At 27.4% G+C, this 25,606-nt stretch overlaps 2 protein-coding genes across 3 annotated transcripts in view; one reads left to right on the top strand and one right to left on the bottom strand.

Annotated features, from left to right (window-relative positions):
- LOC109600372 (RNA polymerase-associated protein CTR9 homolog) overlaps positions 1 to 25,606 on the top strand; it is a 357,258-nt gene that overhangs the window by 252,888 nt on the left and 78,764 nt on the right. The window lies entirely within an intron of this gene.
- The window catches only part of LOC109604187 (uncharacterized), a 132,190-nt gene that overhangs the window by 37,890 nt on the left and 68,694 nt on the right, over positions 1 to 25,606 (bottom strand). For both annotated transcript variants that reach the window (XM_049964332.1, XM_049964331.1), the window contains exon 2: positions 9,946 to 10,157. In XM_049964332.1, coding sequence (XP_049820289.1) covers positions 9,946 to 10,078 — 133 coding nt within the window. In that variant the 5' untranslated portion in view covers positions 10,079 to 10,157. The remainder of the gene's footprint in view (positions 1 to 9,945; positions 10,158 to 25,606) is intronic.

The following is a 25,606-nucleotide window of genomic DNA, read 5'->3' as shown; positions in this document are numbered from 1 at the left end:
TCTTTGATGGTTTTCATCAGCTGAATTATGAAATCTACAATCGATGATATTGTCGAGGATTGAAAGATCTGCTTTTGCCTTTGCTGCAATGTGGTGAAGATAGTGGGGATAATGAATGTGGTGAAAATAGTTCGACAATATCAACAAAGACAAAACATTGCAACATCTTTCAAAAGAATTGGTTCATTAGAGATGATGGAGATGATGGGGATGTTGGAGGTGATGAAGATGATGAAGATGATGGAGATGATGTAAATGATAGAGATGGTGCAGATAAAGGAGATGACGGAGATAATGGAGATGATGGACTTTATGTAGATGATATACATGATATAAATAATATACATGATATAAATGATTTAGATTATATAGATTATAGAAGTATGTATAGATGTATAGATGTATAGATGTATAGATGTATAGATGTATAGATGTATAGATGTATAGATGTATAGATGTATAGATGTATAGATGTATAGATGTATAGATGTATAGATGTATAGATGTATAGATGTATAGATGTATAGATGTATAGATGTATAGATGTATAGATGTATAGATGTATAGATGTATAGATGTATAGATGTATAGATGTATAGATGTATAGATGTATAGATGTATAGATGTATAGATGTATAGATGTATAGATGTATAGATGTATAGATGTATAGATGTATAGATGTATAGATGTATAGATCTATAGATGTATAGATGTATAGATGTATAGATGTATAGACGTATAGATGTATAGATGTATAGACGTATAGATGTATAGATGTATAGACGTATAGATATATAGATGTATATTATAAATATAAGTATAATTGTTTAAATGATTGGGGAAGTCATAGGAAAAACTTTCATAATTGAAATTTGAAAGTTTTTTGAAAATTTAATAAAAATATGTACATTCAGCCTTATTTTGTATTTAATAACCACAATCTTAAGTGAAACATTTTGTGTTATCAAACTTCCACTGTATCTTCAATGGTTTATAAATTACTATTTCATTTGGTTTATAACTTTTAATTTGAAAATTCATATTCTCTATTAAAACTGGTCAAGAAATTGTCGTGGAATCTTGTGTTGTAAACAGAAATAGGATTGTACATTTTTCAAATATTAAACATACTTTTATTCGGTTAAAAACCATTTTTTTCTTTTCCTTTCAATTCAATTCAGGTTTGCAGCAAAGAACCATTTCATGTGCTATCTAGAATGGAACGTAAGTTTTATGCATGAGACTCTCTCTGTTAAATAATTTTTCACTGAAATGTCATGCGATAGAACATTATTTTTGTTTAATTTTAAAGCGTTGTTTGTTACAATCGTAATTAGTTGTATAGTAATAAATTAGCAAATAATTAAGAGATGAAAATTAAATAACGCTTAAACATAATTATACAAATTTGCATATAAATGATTATTTCACGTTTTGGTCCATCTAAATTTATTCATCGAATAATGCAGGTCATTACAATTTGCACTGAAAATCATGATTAATTCAATCAGTAATTGGCATACAAAATATAAATTAAAAGTCAAATATTTATAAAATAAGTGTTGATAATTCCAACTTCGACATTCGAATTTTTCGCCTTGCACACAATCCGAAAACTCCAATTATTAAAGTCATTGTAGTTTTTAATTATTAATTAAAAACGACAAAGCCACCCAGAGGAAACCGGGAGATACTTATTAAGTAGACATCTGCAATATCACCGCTGCAACGCCGGAAGCGAATTTGAAAGAATAAAAGGCGAATTGTTTCGTTATTTAGAGGCAAAAATCACTGATTGCATCTGGTCCCATTGTTCGAGGGAGAAGCCACTCCAAACCGCCGTACCATTACATCTTAGTTAAAGGTTGTTTTTCGCGTGGCAAGACAATGCCACTCGTCGTTTCGTCGAGAGAAAGGAGAAAAAACGGGACACGTAAAGTTGTGTGTAGTCTTGGGGCCCCCCCAACGTTGAACTGCACAAGTATGAAGTGTCAATTGTGCCCCAGAGTGCAGCAAAACTCTCCGTTTGTCCCATTACAATGGCCGACCCGCCGAGCAATAATGTAGTATCCTGCACGTAGGATCTCGCTACAAAAACACTTCCGACTAATTGTTGTTTAAATTGGAATTAACGCGATACACAAGGTGCTCAGTTTTGCAGGTTAAATTGCGACGGGTTTCGGAGCCGGCTAATGGACCGTGCCAAGTTTAGCGCTTGCATAAAATGTCGGACAATTTCCTACAAGCGAAGAATTTTGTTACAATGTAAAATATGTATTTTTATTTGAAATTTTTACTGCGTTACTACGTTTTCCTGTCAAAAATGTTAAAATACGCCTTTTATTTAAAACTCTAGATGATAACTTCCAAAATTACAAACTAATGAATATATTTAATTTTTTAATATTATTTTTTAAAGTTTATAAATTCAATCAATAATTTATTTATTTAATTTAATTCATTATTTACTAATACTACTACTAATACTATAAATTTTAATTTTTTAAAGCATTATTCCACATATTTTAATTTTTAATTAATTTAATCGATTACAGTTAATTTTAAATTGGTTATTTTTTATTTTTTAAGCGTAATGTAAACTTTTATGGATGTACATTATAAATATATTTTTTTAATATTATGCATAAATTTTAAAATTTTATAAAATTAATTTAATGATTTAAAATTTTTTAATCTAACCTAATTTTGATTTTTTTAAAGTTAATTTCTTTAAAATATATAAATTTATCTTTTAGTTTTAACTTTTAAGATTAACTTTAAAAAATTACTTTTATTATAGATTTATGTATTTAAATCTCTTTTTTTAGATTTAATTTTTATTAAGGGGTATTTCTAAAATTTTATAAATTTAAATTGTTAATTTTATTTTTTTATTTAATGACATATTTTAATTTTTCAAGATTGTTTTTTTAAATTTTGGTACTTTGAGTATTATAATTTTATATTGAGATTAAATATTTTAAAATTTTTAATCTTATTTTTTAAAGCTTATAAAAAAAATCAATACTCTATTTATTTAATTTCATTGGAAATTTTCAATATTTTAAGATATTTTTTTATTTTATAAATTTAATTTGCTAATTTTATTTTTTTACATATAATTGGAATAATGTCAAGGTTTATAAATGTAGAATAGAAATTTTAATTTTTATTTTATTTAATTAATTATTGATAATTTTTAGTTATTTTTTAAATTTAATCTTTAAACTATTATGGATTTACATCAATAATTTATTTTTTTTATGTAATAAAGAAATTTTAACTTAAAATTCCAATTTTAAAAATTTTATAAATATAAATTAATGATTTATTAATATATTATTAATTTTTTAAAATGTATAAATTTAGCTTTTTAATTTTAAGTTTTAAGGTTAACCTTAAAAAATCATAAATTTAAATTGATAATTTTGGTTTATATTATATTTAATTAATTTAATTTTTAAAGTTTAATTTTTAAATTTTATTAATTTAAATTATGTTTTTAAATATTTTCAGATTTTTAATCTTATTTTTTAAAGCTTATAAGTAATCAATAATTTATTTATTTAATTTCATTAGTTATTTTCATTTTTTCAAGTTATTTTTTTATTTTATAATTTTAAATTAAAAATGTAAATATTTAATTTTAAATTTTAAGGTTAACCTTAAAAAATCATACATTTAAATTGACAATTTTGGTTTATTAAATTTAATTATTTTAATTTTTCAAGCTTAATTTTTAAATTTTATAAATAAAATAATTTTACTTTTCTTAAATCGTTTTATATCTATTTTTTAGATTTAACTTGTTAGTTTAATTTTTACTAAGGTTTGTTTCGAAAATTTTGTAATAATTTTAATTTTTATTTAATTTAATTATTTAGTTTTATAAGCTTAAAATTTTATAAATTTAAATAAATAATTTTGCTTTTTTCATCCAATTAGTTATTTCTTAACCTTAACTTTTTTAAATTTATTCAATTGAAATTACACTTTTTTACATTTAATTTGTTAATTACAATTTTTATGTTATCTTTATAAATTTAAATTGATAGTTTTAATAATATAGATTATAATTAAATTACTAATTTTATATTTTTTACATTTACTTTTTCAAGCTTATAATATTAAAATCCAATTAAAGTAATAATTTTTAATGAATTTATTTAATTGGTCACTTATTTCTTTAAGCTTAATTTTGAAATTTTATACTTAATCGGTTAATTTTAATTTTTAAGCTTATTAAATAATAATATTTTATTTTTGTTTTAATTTAATTAGTTATTTTTAATTTTTAGGACTATTTTTTGAATTTTATGGATTTAAATTACTAATTCTATTTTTTTACATTTAATTTGTTAATCTCAATTTTTTGTGATATATAAATTTAAATTTATAATTTTATTATTATTTATTTTAATTAACTAGTAGATTTTGAATTTAGTTTTTAATATTCTATAAACTTTTATTTAATTTAATTGTAGTATATTTACATTTAAATGTTCAATTAATTATATTTATTTCATTATTTTATGCTCAGTTTTGATCTTTCAATGTATTCAGAAAAGTATTGTATGTATGATCAAAAAGCCATAAAATTATTTAATTCTATACTTATTATGTACATGCCTCACAGAAGAGTATATGTTCAATTCAATGAAATGTGAATCAACTGCATTTAACATCGGATCCTCGAATCCAACATGGCAAACAAACAGTACAACCTGTCCAGTTAAATGTAAATATAAAGTCCAACATGTAAATAGTGAAGATAAAGTATAATCCACTTCCTGTTTTCCACAATTAATCTTCCAGCGTACAACGCTCGAGGCAGAGTCCCATGTAACGCAATAATTATATCCTAAACACGGGTTTCATTAGATAATTTAGGCGTGCGGAACTGGAGATTCGACCTGTTTTTGCGGACAACCGCGTATAAAACATGTTTGTCACTTCGTTGACCCTTCACTAATTAGTTTCGAAACTGAAAGCGAGCTTTCGGTTTCGGACTGGATGGTATGTAAATAATAGAGGGCTTTGTGTTTGGCCAAGCACTTCGCCTTTTGTTTGCCAAAAATTTGATTGGAGTTTTTCAACAGTCGTTAAAAATTAAACAGCAAAAAGGTCGCTGTTTCGCATAAATCATTCGTTGGTGACATAATAAAAGGCAAGTATGGGAAAGGTGGAAGTAGAAACGTATAATGGTCGGTGCCCAATAGTAAAACGTAGGCGCTGTAAAGAAACGTTGTAGCTTAGAATAAAAATAATAAAAAAAGACGAATTCAATAACGTCTTCATTACTATCATAAAAAAGCTGTAAAACTTGGCCCAGGGATAAAAAACATTTTATACACAATTGGCAACACAGACTGAATCGTGCTATCGTTACTAAAGTCGTTTGAAACCATTGTAGTGTGTGACAATGTTGAAAAATGAAAAAACCCTTTTGTGAGAATATTTTTATTATTCGCAAAATAAAATCGTATTGCTTTATTGTCGACACAACGATTAGTGAATCGGTTTGTAATCCCATTATGGGACATCAATGACTGCCGATATAATCTAATTAAAAGCTATAATAGGGAACGTAAATCGTTCTCATTTGCTTAATTATTTTCGACTATTTAAGCAAAACGTAATCGAAATTACGCCATCACTAAACAACTAGATCACACATAAACCAGAATAATTACCTCACAAAAATAACCACCTATAAATTATTTAATCCAACATCCCCCCTAAACGAAAGTAATACCGAATCGCATCAATTTTTAAACATACCAAACAGACTTACTCCCTGTCGGAAGTTCGGCTATCCCCCGCGACGCCTGTGTGTATGTGTGTGTGTGGAGGATTCGGTGGAATTTTACGACGCAGACGGTTCTCTTTCGGCGTATGTTGGCCGTGCTGTGCCGCGTGTAAAGTTCGCACTCGTATATCGCTACGTTTTGGTTTTCCACTTCCCTAGGTGGGAGCCGCCACCGTAAACTAATGCGGGATCGTAAAGCCTAGGGCTTTTCCATGGCAGGACGTGTATTTTAAGTATTTAATTTGTCGATACATCTTTTCCACAATGTAGCGAAGCTTATAATTAATTGTGTGTTAATTAAATTGTTAATTAAATTGGAATATAAAAGTGAAGAAATGTTATAAATTTTGAAATAAGTTAATAGTAAATAAAAAAAGAAGTAAAGTTTTGTAAACATTTAATAACTTAGATTAATAAATTAATGAACTAATAAAATGTCAGAAATGAACGAAACTTTCATCTCAAAAGTTTTTTATTAAAGTTTATAGAACTGACATTTACAATTTCAATTTCAGTTTTATAATTAAATTTATTATAATATTTACTAACGTCCTTTTAATAATTTTGCAGCAATAAATCTTCCAATATCCTAAGTTTTTTTTGATAATTTATTCAATTACAAATATTTCAAGTCTTAGCAAATCATGACAACTTTCAGAAGTTGTTAAATCATCAATTTGTCTTTTTACTTTAAAGTGATGTCTAAAATAAATGGTTAACCCAATAGGCACCATTAAAATGTTAATAAAAATTGAGTAAATTATGCACCCAATAGTATCTAATTCGTTTTGATTAGAAGAAAAATAATTGAGTTACAGCTGCAAAAAGATTTAGTTAGTTTCGACATTTTACGATTTTTTTTAAACAATAAGTAATTTCAATACCTCAAGTTCTTCAATTTTAATTGATAGCTTATTGAATTACAAACATTTAACTTAACTTATTTAATAGACCAAGATCGAATAAAAGATATAAATATTGTGAAGAGACAAAGAGGAGGATAAGTTACTAGTTTATCATTCATATGAGAATAACAATTCTTGAAATATTTAATTACTTTCTCCACTTTTCATTTTTAATTGATAGATTATTCAATTACAGACATTTCATCCCTTAGCAGATCATGATCGGTTAAAAATTTAAAATATTGTGATTAAAGAACAAGAAGTCAATAGAAAATTAAGTAAATTATATATCCGATGCTGACTAATTAGTTTTGATAAGAAAAAAAAAATAATTGACTTGTATCTGTAAAAACTTAATCCGTTTTATTAATTTTTTTCAACAATAAAAAATTCCATTATGTCAAATTTTTCATTTTTAATTGATAATTTATTTAATTACAAATATTTCAAGCCTTAGAAGACTAACATCGAATAGAAGATAAAAATATTGTGAAGGAAGAAGGAAACGGATAAGTTGCTAAATCATTATCATTCAAGTGACATCCAAAATAAACGGCCAATTAGTGTCAATTAGAAGAGAACTAGTAGAGTAAGAGATGTAGAGTAGAAGTTCAAATTTCAAGCAATTTTTGACATTTTTAGTTACTTTCGCCACTTTAGTAACTTCTTTCAACAACAATTCCAATATCTCAAGTTTTTCATTTTTAATTGATAGATTATTCAATTACAGACATTTCAAGCCTTAGCACTCCATGATCCGTTAAAAAAATTAAAATGTTGTGATTAAAGAACAAGAGGTTAATAGAAAATTAAGTAAATTATACATTCAATGCTGATTAATTACTTTCTATCAGTATAAAAATAATTGAGATGTATCTGTATAAAGTTCAGTTACATTCACAATTTTATTATTATTATTTTTTTGTTTTAAGTATAAATAAATCAAATATCCCAAATTTTTCATTTTTAATTGATAGCTTATTCAATTACAAACATTTCAAGTCTCGGCAGACTAAAATCTGTTAAAATATGAAAATGTTTTGATGAAAGAACAAAGAGACAGTGTACAAATTGTTAAATTATCTGTTTGTCATTTTACATTATGTGACGCCCAGAATAAACAATTAGCTCAATCAGAATCACTAACATACCATTTAAAAATTGAATAAATTTTGTAATTCATTTTGATAAAAAAAAATAATTAAATTATACCTGTAGTAAATTCAGATTTATGGCAAATTTTGATATTTATCAGTTACGTATGTGATAAAAATGGAAACTGCTATATATTTATTTGATCAAATAAAGAAAGTCAACTTGAAGCATTAAAATTTATCATTGAATATTTTCATATAAAAATCCATCAATAGTTCATAATCATTTACTCATTCCGGAAGCTTTGAAAACTTCATTCTATTTCATTCGTTACTGGAATCTTCTTCCTTGTTCAAAGCTTTGACCATTTAGATGTTCTGAGAGGAAAACCAAATGACTGAAAGGACAATTAATTTTTATTGTCTTGTTACAATCTATGAATATACCTCAGAATGAATGACATTTAAATTGTAAAACTTTGTAAAACGACTTCAAGTGTGAAGAATTCATTTTTTACCAACAACCAATATTAAAATTGTTTAAATATTGTAATTATAGTATTTATTATGACAAAAAAAATCTATAATATATATAATTTAAAGTAGAATAAACAATAATTCCTTAAATTGTTTATAAGAAAGAATGTTTTCTTTATCATAATAATTATGGAGTAGCAAAAATGGCGGATGCGCCATAAAATAAAAAATAAATTATTAAAAAATCCATAATATTGTCACATATGGATAATAAGGCATTCCCGAATGTTTATTGATTATAGTAACATTATATTTGACGCTAGTTCTGTATGTACTACATGCTGAATAAGGTAATCATATTTTGGTATACATTAGTGTATTCTCTAGTTAAATAAAATGTAAAAGATAACAGTTGACTAGTTGGGAGACAGGAGGATAGTGCCATACAAGGTGGAGTACAATCATGTAGGGGTTAGTCTCTCTTCATCCTTAGTGTAAGTTAAAATTAAGTATTAATATTGTTTGTTAATAAACTACTTTATGTATATATTTGGATTCTGTGTTTATCTGAGGTACCCTCCAACTCCCATTAATTCAAAAGTGTGACAATATTTATAATATAAGGTAGAATAAATAATAATTTCTTAAATTGTTTACAAGAAAGATTATCAAAATAATTATGGAGTTGCAAAAATGGCGAATGCGCAATAAAATAAAAAAGTTTATGAAAACTCAAATATTTCAGAATAAGCCAGAAAACAATTAAAATTTCCAATTTCCTTTTATAAATATTAAAGTCAAAATTACTTAACAGTTATATTAGAAGTACCCGTCTTTAAAAGCGATCCAAGAAACAATATTTTAAAATAAAGTTATGAAAAGTTTACGTGCCTGGAATGTCCCGATCCAGATCATAAAGACACACATATCTTGTTAAAATTTTCCCCAAGTTCGAGGGATAGGGTTATTGTATTTTCTTGACGGTTGTTCCGCATTTTCCATATGGCTTTATAGTACTAAATAAAAGTCTGATTCATATTTATTAGTTATCTCATTCACTTTATACGTTCTCTTAACATTTTCTGACATAACGGTTTCCTTAGAATATGCAGTATTTAATTTAATCGTTTTATATTGAATTTAAACTCCACAAAACCACGTTTTGCATATCAGTAGAAAAAAATATAGGCACACCACTTCATCACTATTTATCTCTTCTGAACAATTAGATTACACAGTGAAGTTTTAACAGGTCGTTAAATCATTTTTGGTCGGCGCACTTTCGGGTTTTAACGCCGATGCGGACGCTGCGTGCGTCCGTAAGTAGACGTGAGCCATTTATTTTAATATAAATGACCGTCGAGTGCGTTTGTGTGTGAGGGGCGGTGAAAACCCAGTTATTTTATTTTTTTTTTTTTACTTCGGCCAACACAACCGATGTACTACATCGTGCGGGTCATTGTTAGAATCCGGGCTCGTTTTTTATCCGCGTTCAGCTTTCCCATTTGATCCGTCGACGACTCGAATATATTTCCCACTTTATGTGGCGAAAAATTTAACTTTCTTTGTCAACGATTTGTTTCGACGGTGATGATGGAGCGGTAATTGTTCGTGTGTTCGCAAGTATGAAACGATAAGGGGTTTATTGTTGTTTCTTACCTGCGTCTCCGTATTCTATCATATAGAATAACAGGAGGAACAGCAGAAAACTCTTCAAGCAGCAACGAGTAGTTTTCTTCATATCGTCTCCGAAGGTCATTAGACATCTTGGGTTTGTTGCTGACCTCCGCATCCACTTAGTCGCTCATTATACTTCTCCGGCATGGACTCGACGAAATATCTCTTCCATTTGATTACACTATTTGTATGGTCTGGAAAAAAAAGGAAAATAAGCTTTAGTGTTGTTTTATATTCGCGTATCCTTTACAAAAATTAAATATTTGCTTTACTGAACAGACAAAAGCCGGCTCATTTCTAGTTTGGCTATTTCAATTTTATTACGTAATAAATAAATAGGAAAATGCGAAGGTAAGCTGTTACCGTTTTTCCAATAAAGGGGGAAACGTATATTTGCGACGTTTGATATCGACAATATTTAGATCCTAAGCAAGTGCACAGCAAACTAAGCAATTTAAGTTGGGCAAAACTCGTACAGTTCATAAAGCACGTGACGCACACTGGTTAAAAGACTTGGGTGAATCAAAAATGACAAAATTATTATACTATTTAAGTGAATAACGTAAAATTTCATATCAAGTTTTAAACATATATTAGATTATTTCTCAGGAAGTCCAGACACAAGCTAGACCAAGAACTACAATAATCCGGCCGGGCTTATTTTTTAATTAATAATAAGGCTCAACAAATATATTTTTTTATAGTAACACTTTTTATATTTCAATTTTTATACTTATTAATTGGAGAAGTTTTTTACAGTAAATTTCGGTAATTCAAAAACGGACTAGTCCAGACACTTTATTATTTAGATTTCAAAAATAGATACTTTTTAAAGAAACAATTTCTTATTTATATTTTATCAGTAATTGTAGTAATTTTTTAATTATAAATCTGAGGGAATTTTCTTTTACAATAAACTTTGGTAGTCCGGTCACAGACTAGCAATAATCCAGATGCCCTTATTATTTAAACTTCAGAAATATATTTTTCTTGTATTGTAACAGTTTTTTTATTTATATTTCATCAGTAATGTAATAATTTCTCTATTTATAAATTAGAGTGAAATATTTTTAGAATAAATTTCCTTAATTCACCTACAGGTTTACCCGGAAACTTCAATAATCTGAATTTCCTTATTATTTAGGCTTCAAAATTATAATTTTTTTATTGTAACAGTTTTCTATTTATATTTTATCAGTAATTGTAGTAATTTTTTAGTTAAAAATTCGAAGAATATTTTTTACAATAAACTTCGGTAGTCCGGAAACATCAGTAATCCGGATACCCTTATTAGGTTTCAGAAATATATTTTTTTGTATTGTAACAATTTTTTATTTATATTTTATCAGTAATGTACTAATTCCTCTATTTAGTAATTAGAGTGAAATATTGTTTATAAGAAAGAAGGTTTTCTTTATCATAATGGAGTTGCAAAAATGGTGAATGCGCCATAAAATAAAAAGTTCTAAATTTCTCAATTTACTAATTAGAGTGAAATATTATAGTAAACTTCGTTAATCCACCCGCAGGCTAACCTGGAAACAATAATCCGGACTTTCTTATTATTTACGGTTTTAAAATTTTATATTTTTTAATTGTAACAGTTCTTATTTATGTTTTGTATCCGGACGCCCTTAATATTTAGACATTTTTTATTTATTTTTTATTACTTTTTCTACTTATAAAGTAAATAAATATAATATAACTTCGATGGTCCAGACATCAGCTATCCCAGAAATTTCAATAATTTGGACACCCAATTATTTATTCCTCAGAAATATTGTTTATTTATTTTTAATATTATTTTTATATGCCAAAAAAATATTGGCAGGATGTTAGGATTAATATTTATAAATTTTATAGGATATATACTAGTTTTGAACAGTTCCGCCAGAAAATGGAGATTTACATCACCGTGCATTTAAACTAGATTAGGACGGACGCAATTCCGGGCCGAAAGTGAAGTTACGGACAAACTTGGCGTCAGCCGTGGCGGACGAAATAAAGGTGAGGGTGCAAGATGAAGCCGTAAAACCTGCAATTTGCCGGCCGCGTAATTGAGATCGGGGGGGCCGTCGTACACATGTACGACCGCCTCCGGGGCTTCTTAAACTGCACATCCCGACCGTCCGTGTGTATGGGTGACTCTGCAAGTCTGAAAAGTGCGCCAGATCGATACGCCCTGCATTTATTGTCAATCTCATTAGCGACGGAATGGCCGTCTGTACGGCGCAATATGTAGGTACATAATGAAGTTACCGATTTCTTGCTGAATGGGGCATGTGTGGAAAAAGGGGACCGCTTCCCATTTGTAGCACACGTTGGAGAGATATTTATTAAAAGAAAATCTCATTTATGTTGCTATAAGTTTGATAACCGTGTTGTACAATAGAAATCTGGAAAGTTACACATGTAATAATCGATCAAGGCAACGCAGTGATATATTTAAAATAAAGTATTATAAAATAAATTTCTGGCCCAGTACACGTTACTATTACTTAATTAATTAAGAAATATTTCGTCACATTTATTTTTACTTTTATAACTGAAAGATTTCAGACCCACAATATGACATATCAATAAAGAATAAAATTTTGAGTAGTAATATATTAATGTGTATACCAACAATGATACAAATATCACAAAAATAAATGCGGATTGTATATTGATAAAATGCATTAAGTGGAGAATTTTACGTAGAATTAAAAAAAATTATTGGGTTTCGTTTGAAGAAACAAAGTTATTGACATTTCTAACTTTTGTTAATTACACTATGTCTGGAATTTTTTGGAAAAAATTAAATACTTCAACAACAAATAAAGATAGTATAATGATCAAAGTGCATTATATCAAGAATTTTACGTACAATTCAAAAATTAAATTATATTTACAGAATTCCATTTGAAAAAACAAAGTTATCGTCACTTCTAATTTTTGTTAATCACTCCATGTCTAAAATTTTTTGAAACAAATTAAATATCTCAACAATAAATAAAGATACCATAATAATCAAAGTGCATTATGTCAACAATTTTACGTACAATTCAAAAATACAATTATATTTACAGAATTCCATTTGAAAAAACAAAGTTATCGTCACATCTAACTTTTGTTAATCATTCAATATCTGGAAAGGATAATACAATAATTAAAATTATTTAAGTCAAGAAATTTATGTAGAATTCAAAAGTTTAATCATTTGAAGAAACAAATGTATTGTCACTTTTTATTTTGGTTAGTTACTTCATGTGTGAAATATTATAGAATATGATTAAACATCTCAAGGACAAATAGAGATAATATATGACTAAAATGCTTTAGGTCAAGAGATTTACTTGCATTTCAAAATTCAATAATATTTATACAGTTTCCTAAAAAAAACACAAAGTTGTTATGATTTTTGGTCGAACTGAAAATATTATAAGAAGAATTTCAAGTTGATATCTCGGTTAGTCTCTATAAACATAATTTATAACAGAATATCCTTTGGAGTGATTTAATAGTACATGGTTAAGTAATTTGTTATTAAATTATTGGGAAGAATATTTAAATTATTAAATAAATCTTTAGAAAATCAGTTAATCAATGAAAAAACAATTAGGTAAAAATATTTATTTGTCAAAACAATATAAAACGCAAAAATTAAAGTCAATTAATTCACCGTGTTAAACAGTTATTCCTCTATTAAATAAACATGAATTTCTGCAATTGACAATACCATAATGACTTGTTTTTTCGGTAAATTTTTATATTGTTAAAATGTGGAAACATACAGAATTTAATTAGATTTAAATTTAATTGTATGCATAAAATGCTTCTGTTCGTTAAGCTTATACTGTACATGTTATTTTAATTACCCTATTTTTATCATTATAAAACATTGAGTGCTCTAAATTAATATTTAAAAGAGAATATTTTAGTCGATAGTCAGTAAATTCTTCAGGACCAATAAATTTATTTAATAAAACCATTCTATTGGCAATCGATAAATTATCAGGTCTGTAGTCTTTAGAACAATGGAAATAGACAAAGGGAAGTAAATTAATTTGTCTGTTTGTGGAGAAACTCTCCACCATATTTTCCTTAAAACTAATGGCCTTAATATTTTATCGGTGTAGAAAAAAATGCAATAATTTTCGTTGTTGAATGTTTTCGATTACACTTCCCGCTTCGTCCTCTAGGAAAAGTTCGAAGATTAAAATTTAATTGAAGCGTTAAAACACCAAATTGAAACACTTTCGTCAGACACCATAACTAGACGATAAATAGTTTCAAAGTCCCTTAATTAAAATTTGTTTGCCGACGGAATTCTATTATTTCCTCGTTAAATTCTCATTCCCTTTGTAGTTATTTCTAATCCTGGCCAAGTCAACAAAGAAAAAACAAGTAATTAAATTAAATCCTGAATGTCGTCCAATTTATCGGTGCACATTTCACGAATCGCTTTTATGTTTGGCATAATGTAAATGTTTGAAATCCTAAACATGACCGTCGATGAATGTGGTGCAACCGAAAATGCAAACTCTGATTTCCCATTAAACCGGTTACTTAGCTAATTAATTTAAACGTGTACCATAAATAATCAAGTATCAAATTATAAATTAAAAATGAAATTGATTTTTCGTTGTAAATGGAAGCTAAACGCGTTTAAAAGTTATTTCGTGTCGATGTTGGGATTGAGGTTTACTACATTAGGGCTTTGGCTTAGTATCAATAATCGAATCTCTGAACGCATTTGGTGCACCAAATCTGAGTTTTCGATATTATTATTCGAAATACAAATTTGGTTTTGAAGTTTGTAATTTAAAATAAAACAATTAGAAAAGTATATGATTTTAAAATTAATCTGTATTATCTGTATCTGTATTTATTAATTTATTTTTAGTTTCTTCGGAAAAAAATAATTATTAAACTCCATATGTACGTTATACTAACTTTAAAATCAAAATGCTATGTACAGACGTAATTTAATCAAACCTTTGACAAAACTAAAATCATTTAGTTCTGACAGTTTGAGGACTATACATTTTTTTTTTTGAGATTTTGGTCTGTAAATAAAAAATAAATAATAAAGTTCTTCAGTATATATTAGTCAATAAATTAATTAATTGTCTACGTTACACTTATTTTAAAATTTAAACACAAAATTGTTAATTTTCTCCAAACTTTGGAATCCTTAGTGATAGTGATCTCTAAATAAGAGTCTTTATTATATCCATATATCTTCTTCGAGATAAATTAAATAAATTAATTATCTACTTTACACTTATTATAAAAATTATTATCAAAATTTTGACAACACTAAAAATATTTATAGTATGTTGTCTTTGCATTATTATTATTAGTAGTAGTGTACACTTTTAAACAAAATTGAACAATAAAAATTTTCTCAAAATTTTGACACCAAAAACATTTATAGAATGTTGTCGATATTTACACTTTGTATTATTTTTAATAGATTTGAGACAATTAATAATATTAATATTAAATTATTTTGACAATTTATCAACCCTACAATTTTATCTTGATATCATTAAATTTTTGAAATAATGGTCTGTAAATAAAAGTTTATATTATATTTTGCTAATTTATTTGAACTTCTGAAGAAATTAGTTATTAAATTAATTATTTGAGTAACACTTATTTTAAAATTAAAACACAAAATTATACAGAGATAATTTTTTCAAAATTTTGACAACACTAAAAACATTTATAGTACGCAGTCGATATTCATTTGTATTATTTGCATAATAATTATTTTAAAATTAAAATACAAAATTGTATGTCATTTGTATTATTTGCATAATAATTATTTTAAAATTAAAATACAAAATTGTACCGGGATAGTTTTCTCAAAATTTTGACAACACTAAAAACATTTATAATATGCTATCAATATTTACTGATTGCATTATTCTTTTTAGAATTGAAACAATTAATAATATTAATATAAAATTATTTTGACAATTTTACCTGGGAATCCTTCATTCTTTTGAGATAATGGTTTATAAATAGATATCTTATTTCAATATTTCACTAATTTATTTTAGCTTATTCGAGAAAAAAATAATTATTAAATGAATTATCTACTTTACACTTGTTTTTAAAAATTCAGATTGTACGGAGGAAAATTAATCAAAATTTTGATGACACTAAAAACATTTATAATATGCTGTCAACATTTATTCTGTGTATTAGTTTTGGTAGAATGGAGACAGTTAATAATATTAAAATAAAATTATTTTGACAATTTTTCCTTGGAGTCCTTAATTCTTTTGAAATAATGGTCTATAAATAAAAGTCTTTATTATCTCAATATTTCACTAATTTACTTTACCTGTTTTGTGAGAAATTAATTGTTAAATTAAATAACTATCTACTTTGTAATAAACACAAAATTGTACGGAAATAAAATACTCAAAACATTGATAACCCTAAAAACATTTATAGTATGTTGTCAACATTTACTTACTGTATTAGTTTTGCTAGAATGGAGATAGTTAATAATATTAATATAAAATTATTTTGACAATTTATTGACCATACAATTTTATCCTGAAATTCTCAGTCCTTTTGTGATAATGGTCTGTAAATATTATCTCAATATTTCGCTAATTTATTATAGCTTCTTCTAAAGAAATTAATTATTAAATTAATTTTACATAGTAGTATTAATTAAAATTAACACACTGCATTGTACAGAGTTAAATTACTCAAATCTTTGACAACAAAAATTATATTTATAATATCCTATTAATATTTACACATTATTTAGTATAAATAGAATTAAAACAGTTAACAATGATAAAATAAAATTATTTTGAAAATTTATCCTGGAATTCCATTTTTTTTTTTTTTTTTTGAGATACTGATCTTAGTTATCTCACTATGTTTCTAATTCATTTTAAGTACTTTCAGATTTAAACTAATCATCAAATTAATTTTCCGAATTTTGACGGCTTCAAATACTTTTTCAAATTTATTAATTATGGGTTTCTATGATTTATCATATACATTTTTTAAACATTCGCTTTAGTTAATTCGTTTCATTACCATACAGTTTACTCACAAAGTACATAGTGTTAATTGCAGCAAATTTGCAATAGTTGCAAATCACACTGTTTAAACAGCATGAATTTACTTGCATAATGTCATAAATACCACCGTTAAACACATCAACGAATCATGTAGTTTTAACATTATTTTTTTGGTTTTGTGCTCAACGGGATCATTAGAATTAATATTTTCGACGACCCTCAACATAATAAACAAACATGAGAAACATATTCTAATGCACCGGAGTAATTAATTATCAAAATGACAAATTTCTAATCCAACACGCAAAGTACATTTCGCTAATTACTTTTGCACCGCTATCAAAGAAGATCTAACCAAACATGTTAGCACTCTCCATTGTTTGAAGTAGCATAATTCACTAACAAACCAAACTTCGCTGCTATTTCCTGAAATATTGATACGAAAATAGGTGTGTGGAGAAGACGAATTCCATATTTACTACAAAGGGTGCAACTTGCTACAATGTTTACCCTTTTTTAAAAGGCTCCCTCCGACAGTTCCGTATTTTTATTTTGAAAACATTTCCTTGTCTCGCCTTGTTGCTTTGCATCCAATTTCTTAGAAACCGTCCCATTATTTATTCACCTCAACTCTTTATTTCCCGCCGTAAAATTAAAACATTGTTACTTGGCCCAGACATTGTTGCATTATTTCCCACTTCCAAATTGTCCAATTCCAAACATTCAAAATCCGTCTGCCCCCCTCAAAGACGGGGCCTCCTTTTCTTACACACGGATCGTTATAAATCTCCATTCAGTCGCCGTATTTAAATATTTATCGTTCAAGCGCGAATGTGGCAATCCACTCCGTCCCTTTGTTGCATGCGGGAGATGTTTCCTAGGCGGAAAACGGTTCCCCCAACGATCGAGGCGACCAGGTTTACACGAACGAAGAGATTGTAGTCTGCCGTGTACACTTAGCTCAGGCCATTGACCACGAAAGGAAAATGTCCATTATTTTGATTAGATTTTCCTTCGCGGACACGCAATGCAAATGCCATTATGCCCTTATGCCGCCGGTTTTCCTGCGAAATATTAACGGTCGTGTTGATGTTGCATTTTAATTAGTCGATTTCGTGACATGATGTTTCCTTGTAATGTGGCACCTGGGAACAGGTGTTTTATTGCTATTTCGATTGTCTGCGGTGGTAAAAAAGATATGCAAGTTTGTCTGGCACAAATGCATCGATACATCAATCAATTTACCATAATTCTAATTAGTTTTTTAGTTACGATGAAGGAATAAAAATGGCTCAGATGCATAATAAAATTTTAACTAGTGAGTGAACGCAGTTCAGTACATATTTTATACTGAGACTGATTAAAACTTTCTGTCGCATTGCTCAACTTGCAAAAGGCCATTAAAATCTATAATTCATAACCATATGAGTTTATTAATTAATACAACTCCTTCGACTCCAATTTTTTTATTATAACTTCCGACAACAAAAATAGATATTTCTAAAAAAATGAGTATTTAAATATTTGACGATAAAAAATATTCACAAAAATTAAGTTTACGTAATACTAAAGAATGAAATTTAAGTTATCTTGATGTCTACTGAGTACAAATTCTTCAGTAAGATTAAAATGAAATCGATATTTATAAAAATATTGATTAATAAATATTTGGCAACAGAAAATATTCACAAACATGAAGTTTACGTAGAACTAAAATATGAAGTACCTATTTAGAAATCTTGTAGTGTTTATTCAGTACGTATTTTTCAGTACCATTGAAATGAAATAGATATTTCTAAAAATATTAGTAAGTAAATATTTAGCACCACAAAATATTACACAAAAATGAAGTAAAATATATATAATATATAATAAAATATTTACAAAAATTCAGTTTACGTAAAACTAAAGTATAAAACTTAAATTAGTTGGGAATATTACTTAATATTCACTATGAATTATTCATTAAACATTAAAATGAACGAGATATTTCTAAAAATATTAGTTAATAAATATTTGGCGAAGTTTACGTAGAACTAAAATATGAAGTACCTATTTAGAAATCTTGTAGTGTTTATTCAGTACGTATTTTTCAGTACCATTGAAATGAAATAGATATTTCTAAAAATATTAGTAAGTAAATATTTCGCACCACAAAATATTACACAAAAATGAAGTAAAATATATATAATATATAATAAAATATTTACAAAAATTCAGTTTACGTAAAACTAAAGTATAAAACTTAAATTAGTTGGGAATATTACTTAATATTCACTATGAATTATTCATTAAACATTAAAATGAATGAGATATTTCTAAAAATATTAGTTAATAAATATTTGGCGATAGAAATTATTCACAAAAATTAAGTTTACATAAAATGTATGAAATTTAAATTACTTGAAAATGTTCTGATGTTTATTCTCTAAGAATTCTTCACTAATCTTAAATAAAATAGATATTTCTAAAAAAAATAGTTTTTAAATATTGGTGATATTTACAAAAATCAAGTTTAGGTAAAACTGAAAAATGAAATTTAAATTATTTTGAAATCTTTATGTTTTTACTGAGTACGAATTCTTCAGTAAGATTAAAATGAAATCGATATTTATAAAAATATTATTTATTAAATATTTAACAATAGAAAATATTCACAAATATGAAGTTTATGTAGAACTAAAGTATGAAATTTAAAATATTTGGGAATATTCTATTTAATATTCAGTACAAATAATTCAGTAACATTAAAATGAAATAGATATTTCTAAAAATATTAGTTAACAAATATTTGGCAAAATGTATGAAATTTAAATAGTTTTTAAATATTGCCGATAGAGAATACTTACAAAAATGAAGTTTACGTAAAACTAAAAAATGAAATTTATTTTGAAATTTTCTTTTCTTTGCTGTGTACGAATTCTTCAGTAAGATTAAAATGAAATCGATATTTATAAAAATGTTATTTAATAAAATATTTTTAAATATATTATTTTATAAATATTTGACAATAGAAAATATCCTCAAATTATAATTCTTCTTCAAAATGACATAGATATAGATGAATATATTAGTTAATAAATATTTAGAAATACAAAATATCCACTAAAATGAAGTTTACGTAAAACTAATATTAAAAATTTAAATTACTTGGAAATATTCTACTGTTTATTCACTAAGAAATTCTCACTAGCTTTAAAATGAAACAGATATTTCTGCATATAAATATTAATTAATATATGTTTGAGAATAGATCTGATATTTAAATTTCAGACTCGAGAATCTTCGGGTGTTTAGTCAGTAGGAATTCTTTATTAGCATTAAAACTATATAGATATTTAGGAAAATATTAATAAATAAATATTTGGCAAAACAAATTATTCAGAAAAATAACGTATGTAATAACTCTCTCATATTCTTTTATTTAATTAATTTTCTTTACTAGTTTTAGTAGAATTGAGACATTTTAAATATTAATTTTTATAAAAAATCAAATATCCGGAGACAGAGTACTCGCCGTTTGCGATCCGGTAAAAAAAATGACAAGTATAATTTTAAAAATTTAATTATAAAACACCGAAATTAAAAATTAATTTACTCAACACAAAAAATGACAAAATAAACTTTAACGAAATAAAATAAAAATATTGCAATATAGCAGCGCACACTTAAAATAAAAAGGAATCTTTCCCCGAGGATATCCGTGTAATTCATATCCAACAAAATTAGTTTCCATGCTTTAGGTCGCTGTGTGACCTCTAGAACTTGTTTAAATTCAAGTTTTATTTGAAACTGAAACTTCAAAGATACACACAATGGTACATTGTACATTTCGGAGAGTGAGCTTTAAAAAACTTTGCGGCCTCAATCTGTTAATGAACTCCTCCTCCCGGAGCAATCAATTTAAATTATCTTTTACAAAGGACATTCGAAGCAATTTTGTACAATTAATTAACAAATTAAGCCGGATGAATTCTATTGCGGAGGAACTCGAAAACTCTAAACAAGTGATAAATAAATCAAATTTATCTGTGCTGAACCCTTGTTTTCAGAACACCGTAAATTTATGTGGTAGATATTTTCAAATCAAGATCAGTCGTAGTTATAGCGGACATGATAAATAGCTCCACACCCTCCACCCCTTTGAAAGGAAACTATCGTTATCTCGATGCTACTACATCTTTTAGAATTTTTTGTCCAGTTTAGATTATTCTCTAGCACAAATTTAATTGAATTTTACAGACACAAAGACGTTGTACAACTAAAATTAGTTTCCAGCAATGATGAAAATAATAACATTATTAAATGAACATAATTATAAAATTATACATTAATAATTTTTGTTTTAGCTAAATTAATTAGATTTAGACAAATTATGTGAAGTGAATTAGTAGCTAAGCACCCAGAATTCCACATCCAACTAGCTTAACAATTGTTAGGTGCTTCTAAAGGTAATGCCGTGGAATTCATAGTTTCGCAGACAATAGACGTCGTAATATTAAGCAGAAACAAAATGTAATGAAATAGGAACGACGGATGAACGGAAACTCGGTAAGAAAATTTCCAATGGCATCTTGTTCAGTGCTGAACAAGGCATTAATAAGCCACTACATCGCAGCTGACTTAATTTATCAATATCTTAACAAATATAAAAACAATTTCTGCCGACGCAATAATAGAAAATGGAAAAAATAAATGACGATTAAAAATAAATAATGAAGAGTTTCGTGTGTAATGAAAACGGAATTCATTTTGAATGATAAAAATATGTTGACGCAGTTAGGCAAATTAATAAAACGAATATTAAAATTTAAAATTGAGAGAACAGACACAAACACGGACGCAATTTCGCCAAATGACAAAATGAATTCTAATAAGATGGATGACATTTTTACATTTATCACGTGTACACGTATAAATCTGAATTTTCCGGTGTGACGTTTTATTTATTTATAAAAATTATTTATTTTGTACACGTATCGGTCCGGAATATGAACTGGAAATTACTGTAAAAATATACAGGAGCAGCGTCATGTAATAAATATTAGCGTTCACCACCCGAAGGGTTTGTACGAATGGAAAAACAGAATATAGAAACAAAGGAAAATTTAATATCTCCTACGCTCATTATTTCCGTAAAAATAATTTTTTGCTACAGATGTAACAGTAAAGCTTTGTTTACATCAGTTTTGTGTTAATAAAATAATCGTAGCTTTATAATTTCTAAACGACAACTCGACTTTTAAGATGGTGCCATTTGATTTAATGTCGGACCATTTGGTATATTGTTAAAAAAATTTTATTTAATCTAAGACGTTTGGTAATGATATTTAAAGTGAAAATTATATGTAATTTCTATTTAATAACTAAAAGTTTTAATTTTTTAATTTTGTATAAAATACAAGAAATAAACTAATATGACCAAATATATCAATTGTCTAGAGTAGACATATTGTTGCCGGAGACTGATTTCTTTCTCCTCAAGATTTCTGTACAGTTAATGGAAGTTTATTGATGTTTAACAAGCATCCAATCTAGAGTCCTTATTTTTTTAACTTCAAGATTTTTCCTTCTCATCAACTGTGCCTCTAAGTAATTTTACTTTCATTTTTCACTCGAAAAATCAAACTGAAACTGTTTTTAATTACCCCATATATAATTTAACAATTTAACAATTGTCAAGAATTTTTTTTAGATCCTAAACATCCCTTAACAGCTTCAAAATAATATGAATCAACCACCACATCATCATATCATTAATAACTCACATATAAGATGTTATTTACTGAGGACAAAATAAGAACGTTTTAACAATTGTTAAGGATTTTACACAAGATATTGTTATTGTTATTCCATCCTCTGGTTATCTCATCAACACATTTTTTTTTTTTTTAATTGAAAACTTGTTTAGCCGTGTTGGGCACTTTTTGGTAGGGGAAAATCTTATGGGTTCGCGACACCGACATGTTTGTCCTTCTTTTGTTAATAAATTCAGACAAAAGAAAAAAGTTATTGATTTGGCTGGTAACCTCGGTTACTATACCAACAAACTATGTGTCTTCCGGCGTTTCAAGAGGTACCCAGAAACGAAACCTTAAAAATAAAATCCCGGAACTAGAGAGTGAGTTACAGCTCACAGTACATTTAAGAGCATTTTGAAATCAGGTAAAATTTTGTAAATATAGGTTTCGTTAAAGGCCTCCAGCTAAAGCGGAACTGAGTTTGACGCTAATATCTATTACTGTTTTGAAAGTGGAGGGTTCATAGAGGCTGAAAGGAATCTCTATATAGAAATATTCGAAATTTTCAGAATCATTTTTATTTCGGATGCACTTTCAAGGAAAAAATCAGCGCCCAATTCTCTTACAATCTACTCAATTTCGTCGAAAAGTAATGGATTTGATATATGGTAATATCGTGGGGGTAAGTTTAGAAGGTAAATTTCCCAACAATCCCAAAAGATCAGTATTGAAATCAAGTGACCGGTGTACATATTTTGGTTCCAATTACAATCGAAGAAGCAAAAATAAAACATACTTGTTTTTTACACCGCCAACAAAATTGTGTAAACTGAAAATTAGCCATTCCTAACAAATAATAATAGATGTTATTTCAATTGAATTGTATTTATATTTTGTCATGATCTTGTACAACCCGTACATGCATAAAATTGTTGCTCGGAGTGTCAAAAGATGTGAAAACCAGATAGATGTTGATAAATTTAATTCAAACATTATGAAATTTCAAATTTTAGTACTAAAAGCTCTAAGTTTTCACTTCTATCGGCAGTCTCCATAACCACCAACTTTAATTTTTTTTTAAAGTAAATAAGTTTTCCAAGATTCTGTGACTGCAATAGGATTTCATAATTTCTATAATACCTATAACTTTTTAGTTTAAAGATTCCTTTAAAAAAATATATTCTTGGTTGACAAAAACCAACTTCAATCGAGTCATAAAAGGTCCTGCCCATTTGTAGTCATAATTTGTAGGCAAAGCAAAGACACCACAGTGAAGTGATCCCCCAAACAAATACGTTCACATGCTGTGAAACGGGATACGTAATCTTTTTACGTGAAAAGGATTGCGGTAGATTAGGGACGACGAGTCTGGGCAAAAATAATTTTTACGAGCCATGTTCAGTACACCGACGAATTTTAATGAGTGTAAAACTGTTTGTAATTACTGGCGAACATAATGAAACGGGGTGTCCTGCACGGCACATAAAACGGCATAAGCTCCTCTAATCGTTCTCTTAACTAACAGACCGGCAACTTTGGGGACATATTGGAACGGCCCATTACCAACATAATTACGCCGTGCCCAGAGATTTAAATTTCGTATTTCAAACCCAACCGGAATTTATGTTGTAAAAACAACGATACCAACGATTGTTGGTAAGGGAATGGTGAAAATGCAGCGGAGATTCACTCTCAAGGAATACACGCAATCTGGGAGTTCTAATTCAACACGTTTTCTATTTTTGAGCACATTAAAAGAAGTTAATAGGTTGGATGGCGTCCAAGAAAGTTGATAATGACAATCGATAGTTTGGGAAGCGGTTGGATTTCGCACGGGGACTGAATCTCAATATCGCAGCTGAAATGGAAATTACGTCTAAGACATCTAATTTCGCAATTGCTAGACGGCAGTCGAGGCTCTTGGTTTGGTGACCGTAAGACGAATTAATTCGATGTCAATGACGGTAGACGTTTACATTTACAATTGGGACTGAGTTGATTATAATGTGGTCGCTGGCAATAATTATGCATTATGTCCGTCCGAATTGGCAAGTTTGACAAAGTAAATTAATCTGTCTGGTTTAACTTTATAGGTATGCTTAGAGTTACTAGAGAATTCCTGATTTAAATAAAGAGAAAGATAAAAAGTACAAAGGTATCAAGGTTATGAAAAATGGATCCAAGAGATTTACAGGAATAACTAAATATCTCCATAATATATCTATTAAAAGTTACTTTATCATCAAACAACCTCTAAATCTTTGGTAATTTAGTTGAGTTGAAGAAGAGAACTGAACTTGAGGTCCAAATTCAACTTAAAGCAACAGAAAGGACACATCGCTTTCATAATAGGTTTAGAGAAGATGCTGTAAATTATGAAGACTTGGAAACAACGTCAAGTTAACATGAAACATATACCAATGTTAAAAACTCAGATTACATCCATTTGATTTAAAAAAAATGCCTTTAAACATTATTCTAACATGATGGAAGAGGATGAATTCCTTTAATTTCTATAAGTGTACAAGTAAAGTGATTCATCTTCAAATATAATTTGAAACTTAGAAAATTGTTAGAAATATTTACGTTTACTTTGAAGGATATTTTGTAAGCAAAATTAAGAGTTTCCTAATTAAATTAAGTTACAGGAAGATTAGTTAAAATGATTTTTTTTAATAACATAATAAAATGGTGAAGAAGAATATGGAAATAGAGATCGAGATGGATATGGAGGTGGAAATGGAGATAGTGATGAAGATGATGGAGATAGTGGAGATAGTTAAGATGTAAAAGATGGTGGAGATAATGAATATGGTGGAGATGGTTAAGATGGTAGAGATACTGGCGATTGTAGAGATTGTGGAG

The sequence above is a fragment of the Aethina tumida genome, chromosome 3, assembly GCF_024364675.1.
Source record: "Aethina tumida isolate Nest 87 chromosome 3, icAetTumi1.1, whole genome shotgun sequence".
NCBI classification, from domain to species: Eukaryota; Metazoa; Arthropoda; class Insecta; order Coleoptera; family Nitidulidae; genus Aethina; species Aethina tumida.
Note: the sequence above shows the minus strand (reverse complement) of the source record. Positions and strands in the feature narration are given on the sequence as shown.